The sequence below is a fragment of the Monodelphis domestica genome, chromosome 2 (genome assembly GCF_027887165.1).
Source record: "Monodelphis domestica isolate mMonDom1 chromosome 2, mMonDom1.pri, whole genome shotgun sequence".
NCBI classification, from domain to species: Eukaryota; Metazoa; Chordata; class Mammalia; order Didelphimorphia; family Didelphidae; genus Monodelphis; species Monodelphis domestica.
In genome coordinates, this window is record NC_077228.1 from 483,439,454 (window position 1) to 483,452,058 (window position 12,605).

The 12,605-nt window shown below is 38.4% G+C and overlaps 1 protein-coding gene across 3 annotated transcripts in view; it reads right to left on the minus strand.

The window, feature by feature from the left end:
- Positions 1 to 7,166: 7,166 nt before the first annotated feature.
- SLC16A1 (solute carrier family 16 member 1) overlaps positions 7,167 to 12,605 on the minus strand; it is a 44,964-nt gene continuing 39,525 nt past the window's right edge. For all 3 annotated transcript variants that reach the window (XM_007485158.3, XM_056819222.1, XM_056819223.1), the window contains one exon: positions 7,167 to 10,753. In XM_007485158.3, the coding sequence (XP_007485220.2) occupies positions 10,476 to 10,753 (278 nt within the window). In that variant the 3' untranslated portion in view covers positions 7,167 to 10,475. The remainder of the gene's footprint in view (positions 10,754 to 12,605) is intronic.

Here is a 12,605-nt window from a genome sequence, read left to right on the forward strand (position 1 = left end):
TTATTAAGCATAATGCAAATTCCTTGTTCATCATCCCTTTTTTTTGTTGTTTCTTTTTGTTTTGTCACATAACATGATTGCAACTCCTGACTTTTTTTTTTAATCCTTCCCTCCATCTTAGAATCAATTCTGTGTATTGGTTCCAAGGCAGAAGAGCAGTAAGGACTAGTCAATGGGGGTTAAGTGACTTGTCTAGGGTTATACAGCGAGGGTCTGAGTCCAGATTGGAATCTAGGACCTGGCTCCCAATCCACTGAGCCACCCAGCTGCCTCCCTCAATCTTTTTTGAAACCTCATTTGGCTCACAATTTCCTCCCTGGGTCCATGCTTTGTTACTTCCTCAGGTGCCAATTGCTTCCAGGAATTCAATTCTTTCCCTCCTGGGGTAGGACAGCCCCCCCCCTTTCATTTATTTATTAATTTATTATGTCCACATAATTTATTAGTCATAGCTAAGTGAAAGAAAATCTTATTAAATATCAGTAGGATAGTCTTTTAAAACACCCAGCCCCCTAAATGACACCCAACATAATAAATAACCCTATCTCCTTCACAGAACATCTTTCTTCACCCAGAACATTCATCAGGGGGATGCCCCTCCCATCACCAAAGCCATGCTTCCGTCATTCCTTTCTCTCCCATTTTTTAATTCTTTACTCTGTCTCCTAACCTACTCCTGGTTAGACTCTTCTCTTTCTGAGACCACAAGAACCTCCTTTTCATTGTAGAATTTGTTTTTTAATTGAATTGCTAAATGTAACCACTATGAATCTTGGAATTTACGACCTTGGGTTTTGCTGCTTTCTTTCCTAGAGGCAATCTATTAATTCTTTCCCTTGATATTTCATTTTCTGTATTTAGAAGTTCTACAGAGTTCTCAGGTATTATTTCTTGCATTATGGTTTTCAGGTTTTTAATTTGGCATGTTCTTTGGGGAGATTTATGATCCATAGGTTGTCTCTATATATCCTATTTTGAAGATTAATGTCTTGCTTGCATACTGCTCATATTTTCTTTTAGTGTTATTAGATTTTTGCTTCTTTTCCTCTAAATTGTGCTTCATTTCTGTTTATATACACTCTCAATTTATAGTTCTTTTGTTTCTTTGATCAAAACTGCCATCACAGATTATAGTTATTGGTTTTTTTTAAAAACTACCCTTTCATTCAGGTTGTAATAATTAAAACTATGAGGCTGATAGTAGCTTAATAACTTTATTAAATCAAAGTAATAGGAGTAGAAAAAAGAGAGGGAAAGGAAGGAAAGAGGTAGACAGATACTTAGCTTTCTAATCTATTGGCCGCCATGCTGGGTGTGAAGATTGGATTTAGCTATCTCCTGATTTGTAACAATGAAGATGCTTATCCTAACAACATCAGGGATGTTTTGGGAACTTTGCATTACTCCACCCTACTTTGTATACAAAATTGGGAATGTCTGTAACCATGCTTGAAGATTGAGCATTTAGGAGAATGGCTTTTGATAGAGAAATTGACAAATCAGAAACAGCTGACAGACCCCCTGGGCTGTCCTAAGTCAAGCTTAGGCTATGATTGGTGCAGAGGAGATGCAGAAAAGGAAGGTAGAATCCTCTAGGTTTTTTTTTTCATGGGGCTTCCTCTCCTTTGTCTCTTTCCCTGGAGAGGCAACTCTGCCTGGCAATATGCTAAGCATTCTGATATCTTGGCGTGGTGCCAGCTATTTGTTTGGGTTTTGGCGGGGAGTTTGCCCTTGAGCTAATTCAGGTTCAGGCATCTTGGCTGTGCCCTCTTGGAGTTCAGCCTGATTCCTTCCTCCTTTACTCTCCAAAACCCTATCTTCCTCAAGCCTCTAATCTGCCCCCTGGCACTAGCCAGGCAGGAGAAATCCTGCACCCTTTCCTTCTCCTTTCTTCTTAATTTCTTTCCATTATATTAATTAAATCACCATAAATTTCCAGCTGAATTGGGTATTTTTTTAATTTGGGATTTCCATGGCAACCAATAATTAGTTTAGTTTAGGTCACAATAATAGTTTAGGTCACAAAGCTAACTCCAACTATGGTTCCTTCTGCTTTACATGTTCCAGCCAGAAGACTCCAAAGACCTCCTGGTCTCCACTTCCACCTACTAGCTCTCACGCGTCACATCTCAGAAACCAACCATAGTTTCTTAATTTACTTGGGCTGCCCAAGGGGCAGTGCCTGTGGAATCAGTTTCCTGTCTCGTTGGTTCTTTAACTTCCATTCTCTGAGGGTTTGTCTATACCTGAATTTAGAGAGATGACATTAAAAAAGGCAATATAATGGAGAGAGAAATTTGCTACCCACAATCCCCCCTGTGATTCTAGTGGGAGATAGGCATGTTAAAATTTTCCCACTTGCGGTCTTGGGAGATTAACATGCCTAGTCTCCCCAATGAATCATTTCACATAATCAGTTTATACCTCTAAAGATTCTCTTACTAGAGGTGTGTAAAACATTGTACCTTACAAAGAGGGAATTACAACAATTTGGTGATAAGAGGGAAAGAGAAGAGAAAGAAAAACATAAAATGATTGATTTGATGCATTGACAAAAAGCCAATTAGGGGGCCCTATAATCTCACCTGAGTCCACAATTTAGTATTTAAAGGGCTCTCTGCCTCCCAAGCTCTCTCTTCTTCCACTTCTAAGCACACGCATCTCTCTCCTCAGCATGCAAGATGTTTACTCTGGATCTTTTGATGGAGTGTGTGGTTTCCACAGGCATCCTTATGGCATTTTTCCCACTTGAACTATCTTTTCTTTTTAAACCCTTACCTTAAAATCTTAGAATCAGTACTAATAACTGGTTCCAAGGCAGAAGAGCAGTAAGATCTAGGCAATGAGGGTAAGTGACTTGCCCAGTCACATAGCTAGGAAGTATTCAAGGCCAGATTTGAACCCAGGACTTCCTGATTCCAGGTCTGGCTCTCTACTCACTATGCTACCTAGTTGCCCTTATGGCACCTTTTCCAAAAGATCTGCTTTCTTGATTCAAGGTGTTAGCAATTTTCTTTTCCTAAAATATCACCAAAAGATTTTAAACCTTGAATTTTAATAATTTTACAATCCTTCCCCCTCCCCTCCCCGAGGATGGTGTTGATCAACACTAGAATCACCCTAAGATACATGGCTGAGTTATGAGGTATAGGAATCAATTGTCAAAAGAACCCCCTCCCCCCAAAAAAAACCAAATAGAAGAGAAAAAATTAAATTCTGGATAAAAAATAAAATATACCTCAAAATCTTATGTGTATAAAATTACAAGTAAAAAAAAAAAAGAAGAAACCCATAACAGTTCCTTGAATCACCAGCAAGGTCTAATTAAAGCAATTTATGTCCTACAAGCCTGCAGGACAATTGGAGCAATATTGCACTGAACCAATTGGCAGTCAGGACTATAGAAAACTGCCATACTATAAAAGAGAAAGGACTAGATTTTGAGGTAAAAGGGAAATGTGTTTCCCTGGTCTGATTTTACCTTCAATCTCAGGCATAGGGGAGCCAAAACAAAAGCCAAACTAAGATACTTGTAGGAATCTGGTACAGGGAAGTCCAGTGTCTGGATTTGTCAAACAGCTGCTTCCTGGTACCTCAAAACAAGTCCTCTGTCTTGGTGCAGATCCTCATCAATACCACAGGGATTGGTCTCCTTGACCTTTGTGCAGTGGCTCTTTCATGAGCCCTTCTTCTGAAATCAGACACAAGGACATAAATTCAGATTCTTATTTCTCATTTGAAATCACTCAGGAATAGCATGTTGTGGTTCCAGGTTCTCTTTACATTATACTGGGTCCTCTGTCTCATCAAATGAGCATTTTTATTTTGCAGTATTTATTTATAGCCACCTGAATTCTAGTTCTGGAGGCCTTATTTCTTTTCCCTATTAATTTATCTCCTTACATTCAAGTCTTTGAATTTTCTTCTTCCTGATTTTCAGTAATTTTACACTTTTATTTTTCCCTTATTGTTCATTTTGTGATTCCCTCCCCCCTGATGATGGTTTCCTTGGGAGGCTAAAGTGTTCAGCCTCCTCTCAGGCTGGGCAATTCAGAGTTCACATATTGCCTTACTGAGTAGTGTTGGAGGTTGGGGAGAGGTGCCAAGTGAGCTTAGGTATTAACATTTTTTTTTTAACCTTTTGGATTCTGGCTGTACTAGAACATAGAGACAGATGAAGTAAAACACAATTTGTTTTGGAAAGCTCATAAGGATCAGAGAAATCTACCTTATTGGTCATGTGACCTGGAAGTCTACCTTCATCTATTTTGGCTTCTGCTGTGCGCTTCTTTTTTGTAATGCATTTAGAAGGGAAGAGAATAAACATTTATAGAGCCTAATATGTGCCAGGCACTATACTAAGCTCTTTGCAAGTATTAACTCATTTGATCCCAACAACTGCTGAATATAGCAGCTGAACATCAACTGCTCTTGCTGCTGGCCATTTCCCAACTTTGTCCCCAGACCTATGAACTGTTTGACTGGCAGGTACCACCCCCACCCATCTCTTTCAAGGTGATGAGGTAAGTGCTGTTATCTCCATTTTAAAGTTATGGAAACTGAGGCAGAGGCTAAGTGAAAATGCTAACTGCCGCTATTTTATTGCCATTGCCTTTAATTTATTTATTTATTCTATTTCCATTTTTGTTGTTGGGAGTGTTTGGGAAGCAAATAATTTCTTCAGGTGTGGTTTTCTTTCTAGGATTGTTTTGAACAGCTTAAAAAACATTTTATTGACTGTCCATTATTTTCACTTATGGTTAGGCTCAAATTTGGAGGGCAAACCATCTTGGGTTGCAACTTTTAAGAATCTTTTCCATTTTATTTTCCATTTTAATTTCTCTTCCTCCCATTACACATTGAATCTCATCCCATACACATGCTACCACTCATTGAGAAAGCAAAAAAAACCAACCCCAAAATCTATTCCAAATGTAGTCACACAAAATAAATGACAGGATTAGTCATGAAACCACTCCTTGACCAAAAAAAAAAGGGGCCTTCTTCAGTCTGCACTGAGTCCATCAGTTCTTTCCAAAAGTGGACATGGCATGCTCCATTGGGAGTTCTTTGAACTCAACAGTTGGTTATGTTGATTAGTGTTCCAAAGTCTTTGAAAGTCGATTATCTTTCATAAATTGTTCTCCTGGTTTTGCTCACTTGTATCACTTCATTGAGTGGTCCCAAGTTTTTTTGAAACCATCCCTTCAATATTTTTTTTACACAATTCAATCACATTTATTAGCATTTATCACATATAAATAAATCACATGTGATTCATCACAATTATATTATTTATTGTTATTCCCTGAGTAATGGACACACCACTTAGTTTCCAATTCTTCGCCACCATAGTCTAGTTCTCCACCTTGGTTATGGCTGTAATAGGTTCCTACTTGATCTCTGCTTTCAACCTGTCCCTGCCTCTATTTTTCCCCTGTATATGACAAAATAATATTCTTAAAGCACAGATTTAACTATGTCACTTGTCCAAAACTCCTCAGGCACTCCCTACTGTCTCTAGGATAAAATGCAAACTATTCTACACATTGGAAGTTCCCCCAATCCGGTTTCCCATGAAAGAATGTTACCCAAGTTCCTAAGTAGATTCTGATATTTTGTTTATTTTCTTTTGCCTTCTTTGAGTAACTATGTTGATTATTCTGAATTTTGTCCTCTAACAAGTAGATTTTATGACAATTCCTTCTTTTGTTTTAGAAGTAAATATTTTCTGTTGACAGTGTCATAAAAAAAGCCTTTCCATATTTCATATTACTTTTCTTTGTGTGCTCTTTTCTGGCCAAACTAATCCTCTGGGCCAGTTAGGGATGGACTTCTTCCTTCCCTCCGCCTCTCGGAATCCTTTCCTGCTTCTTAAGGGTCAGCTCAGCATCACATCCTGGTCCTTTCTTGACCTCCCTGTCCATCTCCCAAAGTTGTATTTCCTTCCCCTGGGAATGAAGGTGGACTCACTTTCCTTGGTGCATGTAGCATTTTCTTCCCCTCTCTGCTACAGTATGAGAACTTTTCTTTTGGTCTTTATATTCCTAGGGCTGACTACAGTATCTTCAACACAGGAGGCACTTTTACAACCCGGCAAGAGCCTGCCTTTCCTGGATTACTTACTAGTCTGGCCCATTTGCCATTCCATACATGACACGGCACGCCTGTGTACAACCGTGGACTTTCCCCTTACCTCCACCTCTGGCTTCCTTCCAGGCTTGCCGCCTCAGGTCTATTCCAGTCCTCCTAATTGCTGTTGTCTCATCACCTCCCACTGCAGAGGAGTTCCTCCAGGCTAGGGAATGCTTTCTTGTGTTTAATACTCTGTTAAATGAGTGCTTCTCATGCGACATTCCACAAACATTCATGAAGGCCTATATTGAGATGCCTGGGTTAGGCACGCAAAGTAAGGTGGGGAGGCAGGTCTATTTTAGGATTAATCCCTTTTTTTTAAAGACCTATAAAATAACCTGAACAGCTTCCTAGGTGGGGCGCTCATTCCTCCTACTCTTCTCCTCCTGCCCACAGGGAGCCGCGCCAACACCTCTCTGGACGGTGACCTAACAAGACAGCACAGCACTATGGAAAGGGCACTTTGGTTGGGAGTCAGAAGACCTGGGTTCAAAATGCAGGTTTTACTACTCACCTGGACCTTTATCAGCCTCAAAGTCTAACTAGTATAAAGGGGGAGGTGTGTCTTTCCAGCCTCTAATCTGTGATCCTATTAAATACTTGCTATCCATGACAAAAGGTCAATGAAGACCCTTGTGATCACACAGGTGGCCTTTCATTGGGGATGTGAAGAGTATTTTTAATACCAAACCCTTGAGTGTGACAGGTTATCTTTTTTAAAATCATTTTTATGAATGTAATTTCATAATAAATGTCATTATCTTTTGTTTTTAATAAAAAAAAATAAAAAAAATACCGGTCTGGCCACCTCCCTCCCCCTTTACTTAACATATGTTGCCTCCAAGGTGATGGGTAATCTTGGCTGGTAACGACTTGCCATTTAATAAACTCGACTACTATCAAAGGAGGACCTTTGTAGACGTGCTTTTCACACAAGTTTACTTTAGCAGCAAAGGTGTCTAATTAAGGCAGCACCTTTCTTCTCCCTCTTCAAATTACCTTTAAGAAGAAAAAAATAGATACAACACATGTACTAATTATTGCTAAGTTTATTGTATTGTGCGAACTGTTTACTAAGGGAGAAAAACACCTAAATTCTTGAAACTAAAACATATCTAGTTTACAAGTTCAAAATTCAATACAATAAAACACTGCTTCATACAAAACATTAAATGGCTTCAAAAAGCAAATCCCTCAACCCATAGTCCTTTTCCTTTTGTAAAATTTAGGAAGACAATGATAAAAATACACACATATAAATTACAGTACACACAAAACTAGTCATCCAGTCAGCCATCAAGACCAGAGAATTATTCACATTATACCATTTAATACTGTCTCTGGGTCAAGCTCAAAAATTTCGGAAATGGTCACTTGATAGAATATCTCTCAGGGGTTTTCATAATCTCTTTATCTCATCTCTTCCTAAAGAATTTTTTTTTTTGTACAAGCTAATAATTCATACTGGCCATTCAAATGCAGAATTTATAGAAAATTCCAAATTTTCAGTAGAATTGAAGTATGATTTGTCAACAGTTTGTAACTTAAAGTGTTTTTCTGGTTGTTTTACAGAAAATATTCCATTTTGTTTCTATTGATTTCAACAGTCATTTATTAAAAGAAAATGATGAAATTTCCAAAATTTTTAAGTTTCACCTTAGGTGACTGAATGATTCTATTCTTGACTAATTCCAACATTGCTTTTGTTCTTTTTCAAGTTTACAAATCGACACTTGACAGGCATGATGGGCAACTGGATCCCCACCCTAGGCATGGAGATGAAAGCACTGCCAAAAAGAGGCTCCTGGAATTTCTCCTTAAGGTTGGTGAGGCAACTAAATAAATAAATCTGCCTTTTTCTAAGCTTTGTGAAGAAATATGGGGGATGGAAGAAAAACGGGAGAAGTGGACAGCCTGATAAGAACCTGCGCAGACATCTCTTCTCCTAAAGCAATAGGTAGTGTTGTGTGAAATGCAATGTCTTAAGAATTTCTATGTTCAAAAGCCTCCATAGAGGAACAGAAAGCATCAGCAGCCTTTGTATGACTTACAACAAAGAGGTAACTGGTTAGGGTCACTGAGAGCTAAACTGACTTCCTGCCTGATGTTGGGCAAGTCACTTAACATTTTTTGAGCCTCAGTTTCTGAGTCTTTAAAATGGGAATATCTGACAGGATGATCTCCAAGGCCCCTTTTGGTTTAAGTTGTGACAAAAACTACACAGCAGTGCCTTCATTTTTGTTATCCGTTATACAACTCATCTCTGCTTTGAAAAAAATATTAAGTGCCTCTTTTCCATAGTCCCCTGCCAATTTCTTGTGATTCTAAAAAAAATTTATAATATATGCTTTTTAGACATTTAAATTTCGTTTCTGAACATATATTCTGAGAAGGGGGAGATGGAATGGAGGCTAATCATACAAGCATATTCTACTTGAAAAGTGAGTTCTGCATCTTGCCCTGAAAGCTAACTGATCTGAATGCTGTTGGAAGAGAGAAAATGAGAAAAGAAAGGAAGGAAGAATACTTCATGTCTGCCTACCTTAACATAAGGAGTGCAGAGAATAAAAAAATGAAGGAGACCATATAAACAAACTCCCAAGGCACATAAAAGCTGGCATGAGTTACTTTAATATTGACAAGTGACACACTGGAACTTGGCTATAAAAAATTAAAGACCCAGGTTCCTACAAACAAATCAAGAGTTTGGTGAATGAATTATTTTTTAAAAAGTATTTATTTGGAAAAATTAGCCTTTTACAAGGTTTTGGATCAACACTTTCACTATGTCACTTACTCTAAGACAATTCTATTCACTGAATGCCTTTTTATCAGTCTCTTCCTTCCTCCAAGTATACAAGACAAATAAGGAAATATTTACCCACTTTCCCTGCCTTTCCTTCCCCCCCTACCTTTTATCTACACAGACCCCTAATTCTCTAACTTTCAGGTAAGTAAATAAGAAGGCTCTCAAACTCTTTGAATTCCAGTTGGAAAGAGAATGAACCCATTTTTTCCTAACTAATTATCTTAATTTGCTTTAAAGTCTAATGAGAAAGCCAGTGAAAGTCTTCACTGGAATTAAGTACATTAGCAAACTCCCTCCCACTTCTCTTCAATAGCTTGCATGGCCAGTTTCCTCTGGCCCCATTTAGTATGCAAACATGGAAAAACTTTTAGGCAAAATAATGCCTTACACACTGCTTAAAGCTAGCAGAGCAAAAGGGGACCAGTGTGAATGGAGGAAAAGTAAAATTGTGAGAAAAAATGCTTCCAATCAGCTCACTAAGTTTAACTAGGATTTTTGGGGAAAACAAACAAAAAAAACAAACAGTGAGCTAAATTCAGTAATTCCTTCAAATGCCACTCTCTACATTTAATGGAAGTTGGGGTGTTTACCAAGCAGCCCAAAGACAAACTTGTTCAAGAACAAAATAAAACACTCTACTTTCTAACATTAAAAAAGGGAGATAATACAAATGATTGCAAAAGTAAGGGCAAAGTGGGGTAGAATTGAAAATACCCACTTTATACTCCTAAAAAACAGTGAATTTTGAGAATAGCGTTTCAAAAAAAGCTCCTATGAGTGCACATTTAACTTCTAATTACCAACCCTAGGGAAAATAACCAAAAAACAATGAGGAGTGTTGAGAAATACTAGTCAGGATAAAGGAAAAAAACATACTTTTTAAGAACTCTATCCCAAATGATCTGGGGGTGGTTAGAAAATGTGGATGGGAGGCAAAAAAAATTATACAAGTTAAAATGTCTAACAGTAAAGGATAATTTCAAAGGGCTGCCCCAGCTCTTCTTCCAACACACTTCCCAGGGATAATGGGTCTGACAGAAGGTGACAAAAGTTCCTGGAAGCAGGGTTAGTTTCTAGGATCAACACTCATACTGCTGCCTTAATCATCACATGGAGTTTTTGTGGATTTTTCTTCCAGGTACATTTGCTGCCTGATTTTTAAAAAATGATTTGAAAAGACAAAATAAAACTAAACTATTTAAAAAGTTAAGGCTTTATAATGAGGTCTACAGACAAACATTTAAGGCACATAAGTATCTTCAAGTCACTATTAAAATCCAATATATAAAAACTAGTTCCTTCCCTCATCCTTAACTCTCCCTCCAAAATATGGCAGATTTCATTTGTAATGATATTAAATATAAAAGGAAAACACTCAAAACTGAAGAATTTCATGAACACCTGGTACAATTTCCCACAGAAATCCCCTTTTCTGAATTGAGCACCACTGGTATCAGTCAGCCATAAGACCATTTTAGGCTATTTTGGGACATGAGCTCTTTCCTCCCTCTCCACCCCAGCAGTGTCAGTCTTAAAGACGGTTTTCCTCCTCTTTGGGACGTTCTTCTGGGGGTGTCTGTTGGAGAGCTTCCACAGCTTTATTGGCCTCTTTCTGCTTCTCAATGCTGTCCATGTTGGTTTCTTGCTCCTTTCCTTCCTTTCTCAGTTCCTCCTCTGCTTTCTGTTCTTTTGCCAAAAGGCGATAATTGATGCCCATGCCAATGAAAAGGTAGATGCCTGACACAATCAGGATAACCCCACAGGCCCAGTACGTGTATTTGTAATTCCCATAGATATCATTGAGACGACCTAAATAAGAAAAAAAAGGAGAGATGTTCCACGATTAAAAGAGCTCAGGGTGTTGCTCATTAAGAAGATGACATTAGCAGCCCCCCAAAATTCCACCACAGAATTTTGGTCTTTACATATGTTGCAAAATTACAATCTCCAGACTAGAAGCAGGGAGATTTAGCTCAGGGCCATGGACCACTGAGAATCCCATGAGCCTCTGCTAGGGCAGGTTTCCTATTCCTAGTAATTTTAGAAAGACAAGGAAGAGTGACTAAAGAGGTCAATATTCTCATTTTAAAGGAATAAGAACATTAAGACTCAAGGCAACCCAAAACATTCTTCTGATTAGTAAAACAAAACAAAAGCCAGGATGAGAACCCTTTCTCTTACACCTCCAGTTCATTTTGAACACTCAATTTTGTCTATTAAAGATAGCTTATTGGACTAGGATTATGTACTCCTCTACTCCTTTCCACCAGAGTTTTATTCTGCACAACTAATCAACAGAATGGCAGGGATGAAGCATTCCCCCAAAGGCCCAAATTCTTTTTCTGTCATGTATTTTCACAGTCTCAGCATTTAAGAGGTGGGAAGGAGCTCAGGGGCCATCTATCCAACCCATGTCCAAAAAGAACCTTTCAGTCTCTATCTGAAGAAACTTACTTCAGAGAGAACTCCCCATCCTCAAGGGCAGCCCGTCTTCCTTTCAGAGCACTTTGTTAGCAAGTTTTTCCTGGCATGGAATCTAAATATTTCCCTGGACTTTCCACACATTATACCTAGTTGTTCCCAGTGAGGACAAATAGAGTAAGTCTAATCCTCCAAACTCCACATTACTAAGTATTTCATACATAATTTGAAAATACTTATTTACTAGTGTTCTCCCTCTTGGTAGAATTTGTTTCATCAGGGATATAGTAGTTGTGGAGTTATTCTTCCACATGACAGACTTTCAATACTTGCAAATAGCTCTCATCTCTCTCTTCTTCAGTCTTCTGCTTCTCACCTGACTGTCCATCTACCCATTTGCCCACTTTGGAGTGCTCGCCTGATTACTGGTGTCCTTCTTATTGCAAGAGTTAAATTAAATTAATAGCCAATACTTCAAGTATTATATTTTTAAAGTTTGTTATCTGACAAAACAGAACCACGTGACTAAGTTTTTTACCTGTTCAAAATGCCGGCTCCACCAAAGCCACGACAGGAAGGGAAAAAAGCACTAGACAGAACTCCACCCAATTTCTCTCCTGTCTAGTCAGTACTAAGGACAGGAAGTCAAGAGGCTCCTGGGAATCGTAGTTTTTAGGGTAACAGATTCCAATTTCACATTATCCTGGGACGTTCTGGACCAAACACAGCACTCCAAATGCTGCATGACCAGATGACTGAGGGCTCCTTGCCTCTTCATTCAAGGAAGCTTTAAGACTGCTTTAGTTTTTCTGGATGCCTTGACATACTATTAATTCATAATGAGCTTGTGGGCCACTAGCATGTTTGGATTTTTTTCAGACAAATAAATGCTGTCTGACTAGGCCTCTTTTTATTTTTTTTGTACCCAGGTGTTTTATCCCTTTACATTTAGCCATGTTGAATTTCACCTCATTTGATTCAACATCATGTTCTAGCCTATGAAAAGCTTTTTGGATCTTGATTCTGTTGTCAAGCAAAATAATCGAACTTCTTTATGAAATTATGCCAAAGGATTTCTTTGGAGCAGATAATTTCACTTCCTGGCATAGGGAACCTTCTGCTCACCTTTAAAGTAAAGTCAGAACAGTTCTCTGTCTATTCCTAGTTTAGGATTAATGCTTTGTGGAAGTCATTCCCCAAATCTTTATATATATACATATATATATATATACACACACGT